Below are 21219 nucleotides of genomic sequence, written 5' to 3' on the forward strand. Positions count from 1 at the left end.
GGGGGGACTGCGCGGAAGGATGGCAGCGAGGCAGAACGCTGCGGGTTCCCGGGAGGGCGACGCCGGGACAGCCCAGGGCAGCCCCGCTGTGACCCGTGTCCCTGAACCGGCGAACCGTGGGGGAAGTGCAAAGAGGGGGAGGCAGATGGGACAGGCAGCGAGAGCCCAACCTAGGTATCCCTGGGATGTGTGACCTGTGGCTCTTCTGGGAGTGGGTCGCTGGGCACTTTCCCCCTGGGGGCCCAGCTCCTGCCCGCCAGTGTCCGGGGCTGCACCTCAGCTCTTCCGCTGGGCCATCATCTCCCTCGCCTGTCCGCACTAAGCCTAGTACTACTACACTGAACGAGCTGCCCCTGCAGCAAATCCAAAGCCCCAAGGCAGCACGGGTGCTCCTCAGGTCGTTGGACGCCTCTGCTTAGAGCCCAGGGTGGCCTAGCTGGCTGCTTTCCCCCCTGGGTTCTGGCTCCCACAGCCTTTTTAAACACTCTTCCTCTCATGCTGCCTAGTTTGCTCAGAGCCTGTTTTGGTTTGGTTTGGTTTTTGTTTTTTTGTTGTTTGTTTTGTTTTTTGGGGGGGGTATCAAAACTCAGGACTTTGCCCTTGGGAGACAGGCGGTGGCACCACTGAACCTGATTGTATGCTTCTTGCTCCTCCTGCTGAGTGGAGAGTAAGAGCGGGTACAGCTGTACCCCTCCTGCTGCTTACTGTGTGCCTAAAGCTCTTGTGTGATGCACAGATAGGGTGTTAGCCAGGGGTCTGTCCTGGGCCTCCAGTCTGCTGTTGTTGCACTCCTTATTCCTCTTCAGGCGTTCTGGGCTCTGCAGATTGGGTTTCTGTCTTCCTCTCACCCAGGAATGAGCAGGGACCCAGCCTCCAGGCCCTGTGTGCCATCCCAGCTTATTTTCTTAGCCGTTCTCAAGCACAAGGTCTTTACAACAACTTGTTTTCTTTCCAGTTCTCGAATTTGCTAGGTACTGTTTATCGGCGTGGAAACTTAAATTTCACCTGTGATGGGAATTCAGTTATCAGCCCGGTGGGGAACAGAGTCACTGTGTTTGATCTTAAGAAGTAAGTGTGTTCACGTGTGGCATTCCTGGAGCGGAGGCAGATGGTGCCCCTCACCTGCCTTCTTGTGGGACGCAGGCCCAGTGATGAGGGCAGCCCCAGAGCCTCAAACGTTTGTCAGGGTCATGGGTTAGCAGTGGAATTGCCTGCCACATGCCTGGTCATTCTTCTGGTGTCTCAGCTAGTCCTTTCCTGGTATCACCTGACTCAGTTACCGGGGAAGGGATCCTGCTTCTCCTGTGGGCAGGAGCTGCAGCTGGAGGTTAGCACCTGCCCGGCCCGGCTGTGAGGCAGCTGGACCCTGGCTTGCTCAGGGGGCCCTGGTGGTGGTGGGCTTCCCGGGTTAGGTGGGCAGTCCCCACCCAGAGGTCGATTTCGGTTGCTTAGGTTTAGCTGTGTTTTTCTGAAGGAACGGGTAGCTCTTTCCAGAGTTGCCAGGGAGGCTGTGGGCCAGTCCTGCAGCCTGGCAACACCCCTTTGTTTGGAGGCTTCCGGGTTCCTCTTGCCCTGCAGCTCCAGTTGGGTGGCCTTGGTCTGTTTCCCTGCCTGTGAGATGAGATGGGCAGCAGTACGTGGGGCCTGCTGGGCTCACCTGGCCGCAGCGATGACTGCTCCTGTCTTGTCCACGATGCCTAGAGGGAGGGTGAACTGCTGGCTGAGTGAAGTTCAGACGATAAAATACTAAAGCTAGAACCCAGACGTAGCTCATAGATGTGGACCTCATTGCTGCTGCTTGTTTTTCACTCTGTATTTTCTATTTCTTTGAAAACCCAGCTTCCTGTGCCTATGCTTTTGTGGTGAGTGTCGTGTGCTGGGCATGTAGCTTGTCTGGTTTCCTAGCTTTACATGGTACACAGCATCCTCAGGCACAAGTGTGTCTTGCCAGTCCTCCTCCAGGGACATTGTTGTGTCCCTTCCTCTGTCCTCTGTCTGGCACAGGGGTCCAGAGGTGTGGGACAGGCATGGCATGGAAAGGGGGCCTTGGAGGTGGGTAGGCTGCTGGGCCCAGGCTGACCCTGTCCCCTGGTCTAGTGACACAAAATGCACTGTACGTTATGGTCATCTTTTTCTCAGCAACAAATCCGATACCCTGCCCCTGGCCACGAGGTTCAACGTGAGGTGTGTGGGTCTGTCCCCTGATGGCCGGCTGGCCATCATCGTCGATGAAGGTGATCACCCTCCATCACCCGGTGTGGGCAGGGCGGAGAGATGAAGGTCAGGCCCTCCCAGGGTGGGCGCAGGCTGATGCTGCTGCCATCTCGGTGTCTTGGTCTGCCGGGGCTCAGGTGCAGGTACTTAGATGGGGTGGGCAGCTCCTCGCTGTTTCGGACACTTAGGCTCTGAGGTGAACATGTGCGTGTCTGGGGCTGCGTGATCCCTGTGTGGTCACGAAGTCCCACGCTGGCCTCTTGTCAGGGGGCGCTGCCCTGCTGGTCAGCCTGGTCTGTAGGTCCGTGCTACACCACTTCCACTTCAAGGGCTCCGTGCACAGTGTCTCCTTCTCCCCAGATGGCAGGTGAGAACCTCCGTGGCCAGGCCGACTTCCACATCCTCCTGCTGGGGCTGTGGGCATGTGGCCGGCCCGTATCTGCCCTGTCCTCTTCCCCACTGTCTTGGTCCTGCGGTGGAGGGACGCCTTAGGACCCCGGGTGGGTTGGGCCTGGCAGCTCTGTGCCGTCTGGGCTGCTGTGGGTCCTCACTGTTGAGCGCGTCCCTCCTCCTGCAGGAAGTTTGTTGTTACAAAGGGCAACATCGCTCAGATGTACCACGCCCCTGGGAAAAAGCGGGAATTCAATGCATTTGTCCTGGACAAAACCTACTTTGGGCCATATGATGAGACCACGTGCATTGACTGGACAGATGACTCCAGGTGAGGCCCTCCTCGATCCCGTGAGCCTCGTGTGCTGTGGGCCCCCCAGTGGAGATGTCATGTTTCCACGTGTGCTCTTGGGGGCTGGGGAGCTGCCAGATGCTGCCACTTCAAGGCCACCATTTGTGACCACCGGTGACTGACCCTACCCGGAAGATCCCTGTGGAGCTGCTGGCCTTTCTTCCCTTACTGTGTCTGGCCATGAGGGAAAGGCTGCTGGTACCTTGCCTTTGCTCGTCCAGGCTGCCAGGGAGACACAGGCTGTGTGTCTGTTGTCCCAGAGCCGTCCTGCCTCAGCTTGCAACACTGTTGGTGCCATTCACGGAGCCGGCTCAGATCAGGGTCTCAGGCTGCACCTGGGGCCCCTAAGGAGCTGCCTCTGTCCCTTGGGTGGCTGGCAGTGGATGCAGCAGTGATCCTTGCATAGTTCCCTTGGACCGGCCAACAAGGCCACATGGTGGTGGCCACTGTGCAACAGCTGTGTCCCTCGGTTCTAGGTGCTTTGTGGTTGGGAGTAAGGACATGTCCACCTGGGTGTTCGGAGCTGAGCGCTGGGACAACCTCATCTATTATGCGCTGGGCGGGCACAAGGATGCCATCGTGGCCTGCTTCTTTGAGTCCAACAGCCTGGATGTACGTCCTAGGCCCAGGATCCCCAGCCCAAGAGTGACCCACGGGCAACTGAGTGGCTGAGCCACAAGTCCCTTCCTGTTGAGCCAACTCTAGGCTGCTCCTAGGGTGCCTGGGGGACCTCTGGGGCCTGGTCCGGGAGTGGGGGTTAGTGGGTCTGGCCTGGGAGGCCAGCTGGAGAGTGGGTTCTTCTCCTGGAGGGGACCTGGGCGACCTGGGCGACCTGGGTGACCTGTGTGTCCCGTGTGTCCCCTGCAGCTGTACTCAATCAGCCAGGACGGAGCCCTTTGTGTGTGGCAGTGTGACACGCTGCCTGAGGGCCTGAGGCTGAAAGCCCCCGCTGGCTGGAAGGCGGACCTGCTGCAGCGGGAGCAGGAGGAAGAAGAGCGGGAAGAGGAGAATGAGAGAGAGACCACCATCCGAGGGAAGGCCACGCCAGCCGAGGAGGACAGGAAGGGGAAAGTGAAGTACCTGCGGCTGGCCAAGTAGGTCTCCAGGCGGGCGGAGGTGCGACTCGGTTGAGTGGGGGGGCTCCAGGGCCCAGTCCCACAGCCCCCACCCATCTGTTCAGGTACTTCTTCAACAAGGAAGGGGACTTCAACAACTTGACAGCCGCAGCCTATCACAAGAAGGCCCACCTCCTGGTCACAGGGTTTGCGTCTGGCGTCTTCCATCTGCACGAGCTCCCAGAGTTCAACCTCATCCACTCCCTGAGGTGAGCCCTCCTCAGGGCTCCACACACTCACCTGTACCCTGTACCCTGTACCCAGACAGGCTGGTGAGCCCCTCATTCTGGCCATGGACTTTAGTCTCAGCAGGATAGTTTTTTCTTTTCATGTGGCCCCAGGGGTTGAACCCAGGGAGCCTGAGCTACGTCCATGGCCCCTTTCAGGTTTTTATGTCAAGACAGGCTCTCACTACATGACATTGAGATCCTGCTGCCTCAGTGTCCGTATGGCTGAAGGTATAGGCGTGCATCACTGTGCTGGATGGCGTTTAAACTGTCCATCTCTGGAACACAGAGAAAGTTACGAGTGCTGCTGCACACAAGCTCTGGCGCTGAGCCTGGGGAGGAAAGAGGTGGCCATGTGTGCTGGATGCCCCTGCTCATCTGTCCTGCACTTTCCTTAGCATCTCAGACCAGAGGATCTCCTCCATCGCCATCAACAGCTCTGGAGACTGGATCGCCTTTGGCTGCTCAGGTTTGTTTCCTGGCCCGGCTGCAGCAGTGGACCCTGACGGGAGCCAGGGGTGTGGGGCTGCAGGAGGCATTGAGGTTCTCAGGGGTTTGCTCCGGAGTTCGGGAGCCCATGGGTCTTGCTGTAATCTTAGTCCCTGCTGAAGGCTGCCTCAGGGCCCCAGGCCTATGCCCTGCCCCTGCCAAGGCTGCTTTCTTGCCTGGTCCTCAGCCCTGGGGTCAGGGAATTGGTGGGCCTCTCTGCCCTGGTCTGGTCAGGGCAGGTGTGCCAGCCACCCTCTACCTGCAGGCCTGGGGCAGCTGCTGGTGTGGGAGTGGCAGAGCGAGTCCTATGTGCTCAAGCAGCAGGGCCACTTCAACAGCATGGTGTCGCTGGCCTACTCCCCTGACGGGCAGTACATCGTCACTGGCGGGGACGATGGCAAGGTAAGTTGGGTGGGGCTCAGATTCTAGGGAGAGGGCCTGGTGTGCACATGCTGCCCTTTCTGCACGGACAGTGTCCGTCACACTCCCTGTCACCTGCCTCTGTAGAGAGGGGAGGAAATGTTCTCAGAGCCTGTGCATGGGTCCTGGCCTCTGTGAGCCACCACGGCACAAGGTGAAGGAATACAGAAAGGGAGTGCGACGTAGAGTGAAGCTAAGTCTTGGAGCCTGATCAGTGCTGCTGATGGCAGCAAAGACAAGAACCCCCAAGCATGTCCACTTCACGGGTTTCCATGGCAGCCGTTGGGGGAGGGGCTGTGCGCTCCCACCGTGCCCGCTGACACGCGTGACATTTGAGTCACGTAGGGCTTCGGTCTTACTCCTGGTATAAAACGGTACAGCCGAATTATGGAAGGCAGGAAGGAGGTGCCACAGCCTGCGAGTACTGGGCAGGGACATCTGCTATACACCACCATGTGCCCTTGGTCCTCCCGGAAGGCTGCTCCCCTGGGTGGCTGTGCCCACCCACTTCCTGTGCCCTCACAGGTCAAGGTGTGGAACACCCTCAGTGGCTTCTGCTTCATCACTTTCACGGAGCACTCGAGTGGGGTCACTGGCGTGACTTTCACTGCCACTGGCTATGTCATCGTGAGCTCCTCCATGGACGGCACTGTGCGAGCCTTCGACCTTCACAGGTGAGGCTGGGGGTCTGGTGGTGAGGGTGGCATAGACCCCCTTGGGCTGCTGACCTGGGCCCGGCTTTCTTGGCAGGTACCGGAACTTTCGGACCTTCACGTCTCCCCGCCCCACCCAGTTTTCCTGCGTTGCTGTGGACTCTAGTGGGGAGATTGTCTCCGCGGGTGCCCAGGACTCCTTTGAGATCTTTGTGTGGTCCATGCAGACGGGCAGGCTCCTCGATGTAAGGGCCGTGTCCCACAGCCATGCTCTGCAGGGGCTGGGTGGCCAGGAGGGGTCACTCTGCTGCCTGGGGACAGTGTGGAGGGAGCTGGACGGGCCAGGGCATTGAGCAGCATGGCCGGGAGGCCTGGCCAGGGGGAGCGGCAGCCTCTCGTCACCATCAGCCCCACCCTCTCTCCCCACAGGTCTTGTCTGGTCACGAAGGCCCCATTAGTGGTCTGTGTTTTAACCCAATGAAGTCCATCCTGGCCAGCGCCTCCTGGGACAGGACAGTGCGCCTGTGGGACATGTTTGACAGCTGGAGGACTAAGGAGACGCTGACCCTCACTTCTGATGGTGAGCTGAAGCTGGGTGTCACTGCCGTGGTCCCACTCTGCTCTCCCTTCCCACTCCGCTGTGTTCGTAGTTGTGTGCTCGACCTGAGCCCAGTGTGGGGCAGGGGTGACCCCGTGCTGTGTGGGCCATGCTGCTGGGCCGCCTCCCGCGGCTCTCCGAGTTGCCTCTGAGTGGCATACTCTGTGCCCCCGGGAGAAAGATAAGGCTGCTTTTGGGTCCTGGCTGCCCCTCCTTTCTCAAGCCCCTGCAGGAAGTAACAGGATCAGCTCCCCGAGTCCCTCGTCGCTGTCCCCTCTGCACTGTCACTGCCCATGTCCCAAGCGAGCTTAGTGCCCGGCCTGTGGCCCCGTGTCGATTGGTCATGCCTTCTGGGCCCCGTCTACTAAGGTGGCCAGCGGAGCCCTTGCCTGCCAGGGTTGTTGCAGGACACTTTGTGTCTCCTGGACGTCCGCAGTGTTGCTCAGGCCTGAGGTGCTTTCTCCCTAGCCCTGGCTGTGACATTCCGGCCTGATGGCGCGGAGCTGGCCGTGGCCACACTGAGCTCGCAGATTACTTTCTGGGACCCTGAGAGCGCCGTGCAGACAGGCTCCATCGAGGGTAGGCGTGACCTCAAGACGGGCCGGAAGGAGCTGGACAAGATCACAGCCAAGCAGTCAGCCAAGGGCAAGTGAGTAGCGGTGCTGGTGGGCAGGTGGGGCACGGTGCGGACCAGGGCTGGCCTGCTCCCCTGCAGCTGGCTTCTGGGGCTGCCCCTTTCCGCTCTTGTGGGTGCAGCCCGCCTGCATCTGAGGTCCCAGCCCACAGGCCCAGTGGGGGAACGGGGCTTTGCTGGGTGAAGTGGGCACCAGGCTGTTCCAGACCTGTGTCGCCAGAGGTCATCCACCTGGTGCAGAGATGAGCACAGAGCCTCCCGGCCATCCTCAGCCAGCCCAGCCCACTGTGGGCACAGCAGGGCATCGGCAGGTGGCGAGCCTGGGCGTGTTCCCTGGGTCTGGGCCTGCCCCCGGAGCCTCCTGCACAGGGATGTGGTGGGGACACCGGGCTGGCCTCACCCCTGTGTGCAGTGGTTGTGTCTCTGCGGGTCCCCCAGGCTGTTGCCCTCATCCTCACCAGTGCCTGCCTGCTTCCCCCTCCTGGACCCTGTTTGGGGCGAAGTCTGGTCCTGGTCCGGGGTTGCCTCCCTTGCTGCTCGCTGGCTGATCGTGTCTCCTAGGGAAATGCTCTCGGGCCTCCTGCAGGCTTCCCAGCGGGGCCTGGTATCTGGCATGTGGAGAAATTTTTCCCCGTGCTGGGTGCTGTCTCCACCTCTTGGGGCATTCTAGACGACGCGAGGTTTAGGATTGGGAGCCTCTGGTTAGTCGTTCATCTGTCCTCCGTGGTGTCACATCTGAAGAGCTGTGCTGGCCCAGTTTCTGCAGGAGGCCCAGAGGGCTGCCTGTGGGTGCTGCAGGACCGCTCCCTTCTCCCTTCTCCCGAGCAGCGCCCGCTGCTGGAGGGCACAGTGAGGCCTCTCTAAGGGGAGTTCTCGAGCTGGTTCTCAAAGGGCTCTGAGCGCCGTGTCCACACCAGGGCCTTCACCACGCTGTGCTACTCGGCGGATGGCCAGAGCATCCTGGCGGGGGGCATGTCCAGGTTCGTGTGCCTCTACCACATCCGCGAGCAGATCCTGGTGAAGAGATTTGAGCTTTCCTGCAACTTCTCCCTGGATGCCATGGAGGTGAGTGGCAGTGCCAGGCAGGTGGGCACCAGTCCTGTCAGCACATGGGCCAGGGTATGGACTCCACCTGCCCAGGGCTCTGGGACAGGGAGTGCCGAGCCTGACAGCACAGGATGTGTGCAGAGTGCCCTGGCGATCTGCTAAGGGAGCAGCTGCCCTCGAGTGTGGGGCACGCATCCTGGGTGCCGGAGCTCCGTCCCTGCAGTGCTCATGGCTGTGGTGATGGCACTGGCCCCACCCCATCTGCACCTCCCCCGCAAGAAGCTTCGAGGTCGGGGCCCCAGCATCCCTCCGTCTCTGTCCCTGCGGGGGCACACAAGGGAGTGGGGTGATGATGACCACGTGCCCACAGCCCTTGCTATCCTAGGAGTTTCTGAACCGAAGAAAGATGACAGAGTTTGGCAACCTGGCACTCATTGACCAAGACGCTGGGGAGGAGGACAGCATCGCCATTCCGCTGCCAGGCGTGAGGAAAGGTGAGCAGAGGCCCTCTGCATCCTGTTCTGCAACACTTTCCAGCAGCAGCCATCGTTCTTGCTTGGGCTGTGGTGTGTGGCGTGGTAGCTGTTGCATGTTGTGGCGTGTGCAGGAGACCTGCCCAGAGGGCCCTATGCATTTGTTCTGGGACCCAGTGCCCCTCTGCTGCATGGGGGACCATCCCGACGGGGCAGCTGTTAGCCAGAATGCCGTGGGGCACCCTGGGGGGACCCATAGGCGCATCCCCAGGCTGGCAGGGCTCTTCTGCGGGCCTAGCCCCTTCATGTCTCTGGAGGCCAGTGGGGCTGAGGGCAGAAGCCAAGGCTGTCAGGGCAGCAGGGAGACTGCAGCCAGTTCCCTTTCCCAGGTGACATGAGTTCTCGCCACTTCAAGCCTGAAATCAGAGTGACTTCCCTGCACTTCTCTCCCACCGGTGAGCCTACATCACGGTGCCGATGTTGGCGGGCTCTGGACGGCGCTGTCCCGTTGGGTGGAAACAGGACAGAACCCAATGGCTGCCTGGTTACCTTTGTCCCTGAGGATGGACAGCCAGGGGATGTGGTCCTGCCCTCACAGGCCGGGTCCAGGGCTGAGCTCAGGGCGGCCTGCACTTCGCTGCTGTTGAGCGTCTCTCCCGCCTGCTTGCACCCGGACACGCGTGGGTCTGCCCAGCGGCGCCTTTGCTGCCCTTGGTCTCCGTGGCAGAGCGGTGTCAGCCAGCGCTCCACAGCAGGGTTGGGGAGGTGTGAGTGACTCCCACAGAGCGTCGCTGTGTCCTGGGAGCCCCACAACCTGGCCCATGGCCCCACCTCATATCTGCACCCTCCTGATCTTGCAGCTCAGGTTTTTCTGAGATGCAGCCACCTTTGTTTCCATGTTCTGCTTGCATCCACATCCTAGGCACAGTGGTGTGCGGCTGCCACAGGGACCACATGGCCCTGTAAGGCAGAGGATGTCGGGGCTCCTGTGGGCATCGGCGTGGCACTCCTCCCTGGGCAATAGCGTGTTCTCTGAGAGAACAGAAGGCAAGTTCACGCCTCTGCTGCTCACCCCAGGGCGCTGCTGGGCGGCCACCAGCACGGAGGGGCTCCTCATCTTCTCCCTGGACACCAGGATGCTCTTCGATCCCTACGAGCTGGACACCAGCGTCACCCCCGGGCGGGTCCGCGAGGCACTGCGGCAGGGGGAGTTCACCTGCGCTATCCTCATGGCCTTCCGGCTCAACGAGAGGACGCTGATGCAGGAGGCGCTGGAGGCTGTGCCCTGGGCCGAGAGTGAGTGTGCGGCGAGCGGTGGGCGGCACTGTCCCTCATGGTTTCTCTGTGGACAAACGCGCCCTGCTCCCCCTTGCAGTCGAAGTGGTCAGTGCATCTCTGCCTGAGCTGTATGTGGAGAAGCTGCTGGAGTTTCTAGCATCCTCCTTCGAGGTGTCACGGCACCTGGAGTTCTACCTCCTCTGGACACAGAAGCTACTCCTGCTGCACGGGCAGAAGCTGAAGTCCAGGTGCGGTGCCATTCTGCTGGTCGCCTCGAGGTCCTGTGCAACAGGCCCCACTCAGCAGCCTCTCCTTTCCAGGGCGGGGCAGCTGCTGCCTACGGTTCAGTTCCTGCAGAAGGGCATCCAGCGGCACCTGGACGACGTGGCCAAGCTGTGCGTGTGGTGGGGCTGGCGGGAGGGTCGGGGCTCATCCTGCCGTTCCATTTCCTGTGCTCCCTGTGTCACTCAACTGAGGACAGTCCTGTGTGTTAGGTGGGGCCTGGCCGGGAGCACGCGCCTGTGGCTGCTGCAGGCTGGTGGGAGACAGAAAGTGGATCATCTGGGCGGGGAGAGGACACCGGTGTGTCTGGTCCCTGTGGGGTGGGTGCAGGGCCAGGCTTTTGGGGGGAGCTGAGGCAGTGGACCCTTGTGCTGACCTGATGCTACGTGTCCATAGCTGCGACTGGAACCGCTACAACATCCAGTATGCCCTGGCAGTCTCTAGGCAGCGGGGCGTGAAGCGCACCCTGGAAGCAGCAGGGCCGGGGGAGGACACCGAGGCATCAGATGAGGACAGTCTGCACCTGCTCGGAGGCTCGGAGGATGAGGACGAAGAGGAGGCAATGCTGGCTTAGCCGGCACCTGCAGTGGAGACAAACCATGTGGGCGGTCTGGGCCCTGGACACAGGAAGGGCTGGGGGTGCCCTGAGACGCTGTTGTGGGGGACCCACTCTGCTGAGGCAGCCACTTGTGCAGTCCATGAGCCCAGCTGGCCTGGCAGAGCGGTGCATGGCAAGTCCAGGCTCTGGGTGGTAGGTAGTCCCTGCCCTTTTCCAGGGTCATGTTTGTGTGTTATTTATATTTTTAATACAAAGTCCTGGGGATGAACTCGGGAAATGCAAGAGTAAGTGTAAACTGAGTTCAAAGTGTTTATAACAGGCACTGAAGTGAGAAGCTAAGCGTCATACAGGGCCTGGGTGAGCAGTGTTGGACCCTGCAGGGGAACACGGCCACACTGAGGCAGGTCTGCCTCCCACCAGCCCGAGCCCTACCTGCCCACAGGGGTCTGAGAGTTCTCTAGACCCCACCCGCCTCCTGCTCCTGTAGGGATGAAGCTGATGCTGCCTCCCCCACTGGCCCAGGCCACACAGGCCAGGAGGGTGCACTGGAGCCAGGGTTGTCACAGCGCTCATACCTGGATGTCCAGCCTCCTGGTGTTTGCTCTGGGCTGCAGACCAGAGGTGTGGGGAGACAGCTCGGGCCTCAGTCCCAGCTTGCTTCTGCGCAGTACGTCATCAGCTGGAGCTGGGCAGTCCCTGGCTGGTCACCTGCTGTGCCCTTTAGAACGTGCGGTCACTGCAGCGCCAGGCCTCTTGGTGTTGTGTGTGCTTGGTACTGTGCCGCCCAGCAGGGCTGTGGGGGGTACACGTTGCAGCTGGGATGTGCAGTGGAAGCACAGCCTCCGTCCTGTGCTCCAGGCCAGCTGGCAGGATCATGGCTAAAGACCAGCAGGCCCTTCCATCCTCAGAGAGCAAAACCAACAGCATGCTTACTGCCTGTCTGCGGTGCTGCACTCATTTTTGTGGTGAAGGGGATTGAGCCCAGGTCCTCAGGCAAATGTGTCCAGCCCTAATATGTCCTGGGCATGAGTTTAAGCCCCTAGGCCAAAAGCAAGCTTCATACGCAGTTTGGTCCAGTTCCGCTGTCTCCCCACCCCTGCTTCCTCCAGGTCTCTACCTTATTCTGCTGCTCCCTGTCGACCCCGCACAGGTGGGGTGGACGTGCCACAGTGGCCCTCAGTCACAGCGCCACCTGGAACCCATGCTGCTTCAGCCCCCCCGCCCCCGAGCTTCCTGAACAAAGCCCACTAACTTCTGGCCTCCCCTCATCCCCACAGTTCCTGCTCCCCCAGACTGCTAAGTGGCACAAGCCACACACTCATGAACCACGAAAGGGGTGCTCCCCACCTTGGGGCGCTGTTGTTAAGGAGCGGACGCTCAGGACTCGAGTGTGGACACAGGTTTGGCAGTTATTTGGGGTATTCTGCCAAGATGGGTTAAAAATCCATTTGGAGGCATCTTCCGGCTCTGGGTCCACACTCGGTCAGGATAGCAGCCGCGACCTGTGTAGGGTCCCACGCTCCGGACGCCTTCCCGCCTGTGGTCACTGCGCAGGCGTGCTCTAGTCCATGAGTGCGCGGGCGCGGCTCCGCCCCCTCCGCCCCGCGTGACCCTTCGACCGTGCTGTCCCCGCGCGCCATGGCTGCAGTCAGGGCACTGGTGGTGCCGAGGCTGCTGGCGGCCTCCGCGCTCGCGCCGCTCCCCGGGCGCCTGCGTGCGCTCACTCCACGCGCGGCCCTGCACGGCTCCGCGCCGCTTTTCGGGGCCCGGGTGGCGCTGGTGAGTGCGCTGCTGTCCCTTCCCGCGGGGTCCCTCCCAGCTGTCCCGCGTCCCCACCCCCACGGGGTCCTTCCCCGTACCCTCGTCAGCGCCCTCCTCCCGCAGGTCCTGTCCGGTTGCGGAGTCTACGACGGGACCGAGATCCACGAGGCCTCGGCGTAAGTCCCGCTGGGCTTTCACCCAGAGAGGAAGCTTCTAAGTTACTGCTTTTTGTGGCGCAAGGGATTGAGACCCGGGCCTTTGTACTGAGCTCCGTAGCCAAAGCCCAACTTTTTTTTTTTTTTTTTTTTTAATTTTGGAACAAGGTCGCCATTGCTAAGTTGCCCACTTACAGTTCTCCTGCCTTGGGCTCCTAGAGTGCTTGGGTCACAGCTAGGTTTTTGTTTTGTTTTTGCCGTCCTGGGCCTTGAACCCCACCTTGCTGAGCTACATTCCCAGCCCTTTCTGTTTTGAGTCGGGGTCTCTAAATTGCCTAAGCTGGCCTCAGACTCACAATCCTCCTGCCTCTGTCTCCCGGGTATCTGGGACTATAGGTGTTCACCACCAGGCACGGTGCATAACCACTGAACCTCTCACTTCTGCAGTTTTCAGTGCACACAAACATTTACAAACAGTTAAAACATTGGGCTCACACTTAGGGGGCTTTGGCAAACCTTTCTTCCCCACGAGAATAGATTGCCCTCGCACTGGTCCTCAGCAGCGCGTCTTTCGCTGTCCTGCACCGTGGGGTCTCCATAGGCCATCTTGGCGTTGCTGTTTGTGTGCTGGTTCAGTAGAAAGGTTGAGTAGGGGTGGTGGGGTGTGACCATCCTGGCATATCATCTGCTTCCGCAGCCTCGGGCTCCTTGGCCACAGTGAAGCTCAGTCCACCGCACCTGTCCAGGCTATGGTTCTGCAGACAGCGGGTCTTGCCCTAGGCATTGCCCGTGTGCACCTGGAGGGGCCCCTGTGACTGCACGGGTGGGCACAGCAGCATGGCTGAGACCTCGCGGACAGCCGGAGGAGGCACTGTGTTTGTGGCGCCCAGTAACCAGGGCCAAATCCTGGCTGCCAGGTTCTGTTCTCATGGGCAGGATACTGTCCTTCCTGGCTAGGTTGGCTCCCCGTATAAAGTGTCTGAGAGCTGCATATTGCTGCTCTCCCCTTGCAGGCCCGTGTGGGCCTTTGGTGGAGACAGGGTCTTGCAGCAGCCTAGGAACCTGAGCAGCTCCAAGACTGCGTCCCTATCCCATGGTGCAGTTGGGACACATCGTCCACACAGCCTGCCCTGGGATTCTGCCCTGGCCACCGTAGGCAGTGAGCTGGAGCTGCAGGCATTTGGCTGTCCTTGGGTGATGTCCCAAACATAGGTTTACTCTAGCAGTCACTTAACCAAAACTCCTTTTGTAACAACTCCCGTGTGCAGTCAGTTGGCACTGTGCTAAACTGCTCTCTGTGGCTTCCTCCCACACAGGATCCTGGTGCACCTGAGCCGCGGAGGAGCGGAGGTCCAGATCTTTGCCCCTGACGTCGCTCAGATGCATGTGATCGACCACACCAGGGGACAGCCTTCCGAGAACGAGAGCAGGTACAGGCTGGGAGGGAAACGTGGAGCCCTGTCTGCGGCACAGCTCTGCGGCCTGAGGGTTCACCTGAGCCTCCCCGGGCTCAGACTGTGTGGCAGTGCTGGGGTGGCAGTGCTCACAGCCCTGGACTTGCCAGGTGGGGAGATACCATCACGCCATCCCCTGCTGGTAGAAAATGCATAGCTGCCACCTCGTTGCAAGGCGGAACTTTTCATCTGGTTCCCCTTGGTTACCTGTTTGGGCTCCACGTTCCTGTTAGTTCTAGCAGCCTGTCTGTTCCAAGGTGTGTGTGGCCCTGGCCCCTTTACCCTGACTGTGGACAGCAGCCCCTGTGGGGTGTCCCCGGTGCCCTCCAGCAGGGTTCAGATGGGGAGGGGAGGGAAAGGCACCACAGCTCTGTCCTCTGGTGCTGCCTGAGACCCCTGCAGTAGTCTGGTCCCCACCTGCCCAGTGCACAACGTGGGGTTGAAGAAAAACTTCAGACAAAGCTAAAGAGAAAGTGTGAAGTGGGATGGCCAGTGCTCCTTTGGCAAAAGGCCCTGGCCGGTCTCTTCCCCCGAATTTTATTGTTCATCAATCGGGGTAAAGGTGAGTGTATAGATGTGCAGTCTGTGAAGTTACCATGGAAACTAATGCAGGCAAGGCTTTAAAGAGAAGTCAAAGCGTTTTCAAGTTAGAGGCAAGACAGACAAAATGTACTGTTGCAATTGAGCATTGTCCTTCAGGCTGTGAAGGCGCTGTGGGGTGGAGTTTGGGTGCGATTCCTCCGGCTTCAGCCAGGGTGTTGTCTCACGTCAGCCTCGCAGGCTAGTGCTCCGGTCCCGGCCGTGGCCATGGTGGGGAGGGCACGTGGAGCTGTGAGCTCCTGAGATGCTCCTGTGGGTCACGGAGCTTCAGGCGGACTTGCTCCTTCCAGTGAGCCAGGAAGGGGTAAACGCTGCAGCCTGCACTGCTCACAGCATGCTTTGGGCAGAGTCCGTGTTGCAGGCTCTGGCTCTGCCCCTTCTGGCTTTGGAAGCTGCATCAGAGAACTGAGGTGGGATTGCTCTAGATTTCGGTTGATTCTTCTTCCTCTGTAACAGGCTGTTTGTAATTCAAGGTCAATGTTTCGCTGGATGTCATCAGTTTTTGTCCAGTTATCTATAAATGAGCAGTCTGAAAGAACGGGTCAGGACTATAGACCCAGCCACTGCACTGGAAATCAGCAGTACTCTTCCCCAGACGCGTCCCTCTTTTCACTTGAGCCAGACGAGTCCTTGGGTCTGCCACCTGCAGAATAGGCTGGCTTGTCAGTCTCTGTCTCGGTGGTGGCCTTGGTTGGCACCTCAGAGCAGAGCTGACCTTGGGCCCTGAGGGAAGTCGCTTAGACTCGGCCTCTGCATGGCTCTCGGTGGGGTGCCACGTGGTGCTGCTGTCTGGGGCCCCATCTCCATCCATGGCGCTCCCTCTGGATGGCATCCATAGCATTTCTCCATCGTCTGTCAAGACACAGTGCAAACCTTGGCCCAGGGTTACTGAGGTGGAGGGACTTTGCCAGGCCCTGGTCCGTGTGTCTCTCCAGACTCCCTGTGGCTGAACCTCAGTGGTGGGCACATTCTGAAGCCAGCAGCAGAGTTCAAAACATGTAAAACAAAAGATCTAATCTTGTTGGTGTGTGTGTGTGTGTGTGTGTGTGTGTGTGTGTGAATTCCCCTTTTGTTTGCTTAACTGATTTTTCAAACTTTGGTGTTTTAAACTGGCTGGCTACTGTTGCTTGTCCTTGGGGGGTTATGAGGTATACTTACCTGTGATCCCTTTTATGTGCCAGGTATGAAAAAACTGTTGAGTGACTTCACAAACGTATGAAGGTCTGTTATCTGTTTTTATGCTTTTTGGAACCCTGTGGCTGCAAAGGCAGACAAACAGTGCTGTTGGACATAAGGCTCTTTTCCCCAGCGTGGCAAGTAGCATGAATCATGTGAGAATAGGGTAGAAGCACGAACAAGTTGTGTTCTTCCAAATGTGGGGACATGAGTTGTGTCCATTTCCCACATCATATTGCTACTTGAGCCCCTGGGGTTACTCCCTTCTAGAGGCTTAGGTCGTGGGGTTTTTTTGACATGAACAGTGGGAACTCTTTTCAGAGCTTTAGAATTTTGGTGGAAGTAACAGTGTGATGTGATGTTCTAGCTTGCTCAAAAGCTGAAATATATCCAATTAGCACGTCAGCCTGATGATTACCATATGATAAAGGTCCACGTAAATTGGAATGTGATTGAATATGTTCAATAAAAAGGATGCTGTCAAGCCAGGCATGGTGGCGCACTCCTGTAATCCCAGCACTCGGGAGGCTGAGGCAGGAGGATCACTGTGAGTTCGAGACCAGCCTGGGCTACACAGTGAGTTCCAGGTCAGTCTCAACCACATAGTGAGACCCTGTCTCAAAAAAAAAAAAAAAAAAAAAAAAGGATGCTGTCTGTTTATGGATAGCTTTTTGTAATCTTAGAAATAAATTTAGTAATTTTGGTTCTGATGAGGAATGAACTATGGCATTTTCTAAGCACCGAGTTAAGTAAACTGCACAGGAGAAGTCGCTTACCATATTTAAGCTCGGGAAATTCTCTATTACATAAAGAATGGTTGTTGTTTGTTCAGCTCTGGGAGCTGAAAGGCCAGGCGTTAAAAGGACATGTTGAAAATTTTCACTCTGTATTGCTGCTTTCCCTTTAGAGGAGCTATCTGAAAAATGTCACTACTTCCTTAAGGGGTTGAAACTTGGTTATTACAGGGAGAATAAATTCATGTTGCATAAAAAATTGTAGCAAGGGGCCATTTGGATAATGATTATCAATTTGGCCAATAAAATCTGCAAATGCAACCTGCCAGTAGACGGCAGTCTAGCACCCCCTTGCATTTGTGCCTTTCTAATGACAAAATTATAAATTGAGGATCGAAGCCAGGTGTGGTGACGCACACCTGTAATCCCAGCACTTAGGAGGCTGAGGCAGGAGGATCGCTGTGAGTTGAGACCAGCTTTGGCTACATAGTGAGTTCCAGGTCAGTCTCAAGTACATAGTGAGGCCCTGTCTTAAAAAACAAAAACAAAAAAAAGAAATGGCAAATAAATATATGAAAAAAGGGTCACTTAAGATGAAAATTAAAACAACGCTGAGCTGGGCGTGGTGGCTCACACCTGTAATCCCAGCACTCGGGAGGCTGAGGCAGGAGGATCGCTGTGAGTTTGATACCAGCCTGGGCTACATGGTGAGTTCCTGGTAAATCTCAACTACATAGTGAGACCCTGTCTCAAAAAATCAATCAGTCAGTCAATCAAGGATCAAATGCAGATATTTGTCACGCCCTATTTCATCCTCTGGAAATGACCTTTGCAATTTGTTCCACATGCAATTGTAGTGTACTTAGCAATTGACTAGGTAAAACCACTCCATAGGGAAACTTGTTTGGTACCGGGGATCGAACTCAGGACCTTGCACTTGCCAGGCAGGTGGCGGCACCACTGAGCTAAATCCCCAAGTCCATGATTCTAAACACCTGTCGACCATGAACGCATCCCTCAGCTGTAACCCTTGTTGTGCCTCTGCAATGAAGCCGTCTCGTTGAGCTGTGGGCATGCTTCCTTTGGGCCACCCGTCCCAGGGTGACTGACCCTTTTATCCCGTGATCTTCCCAGGAATGTTTTGGCCGAGTCCGCAAGGATTGCCCGAGGCAAGATCAGCAGCCTGGCCCAGCTCAGTGCAGCCAACCACGACGCAGCTATCTTCCCTGGAGGCTTCGGAGCTGCCAAAAACCTGTGCGTGAGCGAGCTCCCGGTTTAGACAGTGCGTGTGGAGGGGCGGCCTTGCCTGTGTTGGCTCTTTGCTTCTCTGCTGGCTTCTGGCACCCGACAAGCCGCATGGGGCAGAGCCCTCTCAGCTAACCCATCCTGGCCTCTCTTCTGGGAAATCTGTTCGTCCCTCACCGCGGCCAGTTCCCCACAAAAGCTGTAGCAGGAGACACTGCCTTCCTTGTTAGGTGCTCTTGTGTGGTGGCTGGGGCAAGGGCCTCTTTTGCCGTCCTGTTGCTGCAGGAAGTGGCTTATGGATGTGGGACCTGGCCGAGTCCTCATTAGGCTTCCTGGACTCTCTCCCTTCTGTGTGTGTGGCGATTCTGGTGCCGACCTCAGCAATGAGTGCCTGCCTCTTGGCAGCGTGTGGCCAGTTCCCTCAGAGCAGAGCCTGTCCTCTCAGGGGACTTTTGCAGGGTCCGTAGGGCTGTTGCAGGATGGGAAGACGAGGGGTGCTTCCCATGCCGTGATGTGTCGGCCCTCGCGCCTCACCTGTGCCTGGTGACTGCCCTGCAGGAGAGAAGCCTGGGGCGTTGCTGCCAGCCAGGCCTCCCTCTCTGCTGCTGCGGTGGGCCTGAGCTGGACTCCCCAGGTGCTCCAGCCTGCTGCCCTCCAGCTTCTCTCCCTCCCACCTGCCCTGCCCCTCACCCACTGATCCATTGGGTCCTGAGGCGCTGTGCGCACGGGTTCTGTCCTGGCCAGCTGCTTTGGCTCCTTTTCCCGTGGTCAGCGACACGTTAACCTGGCAGAGGGGCTTTGTTCGCCGTGGTGTATCCGATCGTGCCTGCCTTGTTCCGAAGCCTCCAGCATCCTGTCCGCCAATGTCAGGACCAAGGGGTACCTTCCCAAGACTCTGGGCCGTGTAGTGATGCCACATCCCCGTCTCCCCCGCATCTGCACCAGGGTCCAGGGTCGGGTGGTTTCTCTCTCACTCCTGCCAGGGCAGGATGAGATGGGGCATCAGCAGATTTCTCACTCCAGCAGGTGCAGGGTCCCTTCGGAAGATCAGCTGTGTTCTCAGGTGCTTCTCTCACCTAGAGGTGGTTTTCTGGGGCTGTGTCTCCTCTTGCGGCTGCTGCCCACTTTGCTTAGAAGCTCAGGCAGGCAGGCAGTGGCTGTCAGCCTCAGTCCCGAAACGTGCCTGAGCACGTAGTCCTCTGGGGGCCACTCCCACTCTCCCAACCTGTGCAGGGGAGAGGCAGCCCCAGAGGCTAGGTTCCGGCTGAGCGTGATGATTGCCAAGCCAGTGGTTCCTCTGAGATCCTGCAGCTGTCCCTGCAGAGGCCCCGGGAATCGGGGTGACAGTGACTGGGCTTAGTGCATGCACCAGGCAGCAGGTGATGTCTTCATGTGAGGGCATCCAGGGAGGGGCTCACCCTGGGAGTTCGGCTCTCTCTGCCTCTGAGCCAGCCGCTCCGCCCTGGCTCCGGCTTCAAGCACTCCATGGTGTCCTGTGGGTGGGCGTGGCTGGGACGTGGCTGCACGGGGGCCTGCAGGCTTCGTTCTGTGCTGGTTTTTGTGACAGGTCCAGTGTGGAGCTGGCCTGGGAACTGCTCAACCATGCACAGACTACTGGGGGACAAGCTGGTTCCCTCTGTTGGCTGCTTGGTGACTTCCAGTGTCATCTTGCTCATTCTTAGTAGCATCGGGAGGTGTTCTTGGCCCTGTCACCACCTCAGGATGGTTGGGCCTCACCCTGAGAATTCCAGGCTTGGGGACAAATGCCGAAACTGTCCTAAAACGGAGGTGCAGGACTAGAGAGGACAAGAGACAGGAAGTGGTGTTCGTGCTGGGAAGCTTACAAGCGTTTTGCTCTGAGGGGTTCTCTGTGAGGTCACCTACCCCACAACAGCAAGGAGAACTCCCCTCCCTGCTCCAGGCTTTTGATCTTCACACCTGAGGGCAAAACAGATGGAACCTCAAGGTCTTCTCTTCATTGTTGCTAAAGCCAGCACCTTTTGCTGTTTGTGGGCCGGTCACGTTTCCTTTCCTGAAAGTCAGGCGCTTGCACCTGGAGCCAAGACCCCAGACTGGCCAGCCTGGGCCTGGTGACCTTCTGCTGCCTCTCACCGTTCCTGCTAGTCTGTTTGAAAACCAAAGGAAGCTGTGTGTGAACAGCACGGTTACAGGAAGGGGTGCACGTGCACCCACGCAGGTTCCCTGGAGTTAGCCGGGCCAGTGCTAGGGCTCTGGGGTGCTGTGGGGCGCAGAGGAGCTGGGGGTGGAAGCAGAGGCGGCTGAGGCAAGGCTGTCCTCTGCTGGCAGGAGCACATTCGCTGTGGACGGGAAGGACTGCAGAGTCAACGAGGATGTGGCGCGCGTCCTGAAGGAGTTCCACGCGGCCGGGAAGCCCATCGGGTACGTCCAGCTGCAGGGCTGGGGCCAGGAACTGTCTGCTGGCTGCTGGCTTTAACTGAGGTATTCTCGGAGCCCAGTGCCTGCCAGCCCCAGGTCATGTGGCACTGTGAGCTGCCCTGGGCTGGACATGGGGCCTCATCTGCAGGAGGGAGGAGGGAGGTGCTGCCCCGAGGCCCCTGGGGCAAGGTGGACAAGGACAAAGGACGGCTCTGATGGCACTGGCACAGCTCCAGGTGATAGCTTCCAAGGTGCCTGCTGGGGAGCCCTGTGGGACTGAGGGATGTGAGGGGCTGCTGTGTAGGAGTCACTGCCTGTCCTGTCCTGTGTCACATGGTGGCTGCAAGGTGTCGGGCGGGGCAGGGTGCCCAGGTGCCCTCAGCTCTACCGCGCTGGGGGTCCCAGCCTGTGTCAGAGGTCAGGTGGGCTGTGGTTCTCATGGACTGGATCTGGCCGCACCCACTGTTGGACCCTGCTCTCCTAGACCCTGTGGAGGGGTGCCCCCTGGTGGCCCGATGGCCTTCCTGTGGCCACCCCTGGGCTGTGACACTGAGGCGGAGGAAGCAGGTGGCAGGTGCAGGGCTCCTCCCCCGCCCCTTGCCCATGCGCATGTTCCTGTGCTGAGGCAACCCCTCCCCTTCCAGCCTGTGCTGCATCGCGCCTGTCCTTGCAGCCAAAGTGCTCAGCGGCGTTGAGGTCACTGTGGGCCACGAGCAGGAAGAGGGCGGCAAGTGGCCTTATGCTGGGACTGCGGAGGCCATCAAGGCCCTGGGTGCCAAGCACTGTGTGAAGGGTGTGACCATATCCTTTCTGGTGGCGGGTGGCCCTTCCCTGCAACCGCCATACTGACCTCGCTGGGAGGAGTGGGGCCCGGGCAGAGGCAGGACAAGCTGGGCCTGTGCTGGATGGCAAGGGGCCGGGTCCTGCACCCATCCGCTGAGCCGCTCTGGTGTTCTGAGGGGCAGC

At 58.8% G+C, this 21219-nt stretch overlaps 2 protein-coding genes across 4 annotated transcripts in view; both read left to right on the forward strand.

Moving 5' to 3' along the window:
* The first annotated feature begins 943 nt into the window (after positions 1-943).
* Pwp2 (PWP2 small subunit processome component) lies at positions 944-12237 on the forward strand. Of its 2 annotated transcripts, XM_010636459.2 has the most exons (21): positions 993-1068; positions 1840-1862; positions 2140-2234; positions 2482-2581; positions 2792-2935; positions 3433-3568; positions 3824-4050; positions 4137-4280; positions 4697-4767; positions 5053-5189; positions 5733-5881; positions 5958-6105; positions 6290-6440; positions 6927-7107; positions 8010-8157; positions 8525-8633; positions 9002-9067; positions 9690-9908; positions 9988-10138; positions 10211-10285; positions 10569-12237. In XM_010636459.2, exons 2-21 carry the CDS (start codon positions 1852-1854, stop codon positions 10744-10746), a joined length of 2640 nt encoding a protein of 879 aa, XP_010634761.1. In that variant the 5' UTR covers positions 993-1068; positions 1840-1851; the 3' UTR covers positions 10747-12237. The 2 variants fall into 2 exon arrangements, with proteins under 2 accessions (XP_010634762.1, XP_010634761.1); XM_010636460.2 differs by lacking the exons at positions 1840-1862; positions 2140-2234 and having other exon boundaries at positions 944-1068.
* A 79-nt stretch (positions 12238-12316) lies between these two features.
* Positions 12317-21219, forward strand: part of Gatd3a (glutamine amidotransferase like class 1 domain containing 3A) — a 9758-nt gene continuing 855 nt past the window's right edge. Inside the window, exons 1-6 of one of the 2 annotated variants that reach the window (XM_010636457.3) lie at positions 12325-12510; positions 12616-12668; positions 13964-14077; positions 17746-17865; positions 20164-20256; positions 20898-21054. In XM_010636457.3, coding sequence (XP_010634759.1) covers positions 12370-12510; positions 12616-12668; positions 13964-14077; positions 17746-17865; positions 20164-20256; positions 20898-21054 — 678 coding nt within the window. In that variant the 5' untranslated portion in view covers positions 12325-12369. Of the gene's footprint in view, positions 12511-12615; positions 12669-13963; positions 14078-17745; positions 17866-20163; positions 20257-20897; positions 21055-21219 lie in introns of both variants that reach the window. The other variant, XM_010636458.3, reaches the window with a different exon arrangement.

The sequence above is a fragment of the Fukomys damarensis genome, unplaced genomic scaffold (assembly GCF_012274545.1).
Source record: "Fukomys damarensis isolate Sample0158 unplaced genomic scaffold, DMR_v1.0_HiC HiC_scaffold_24, whole genome shotgun sequence".
Taxonomy (NCBI): Eukaryota; Metazoa; Chordata; class Mammalia; order Rodentia; family Bathyergidae; genus Fukomys; species Fukomys damarensis.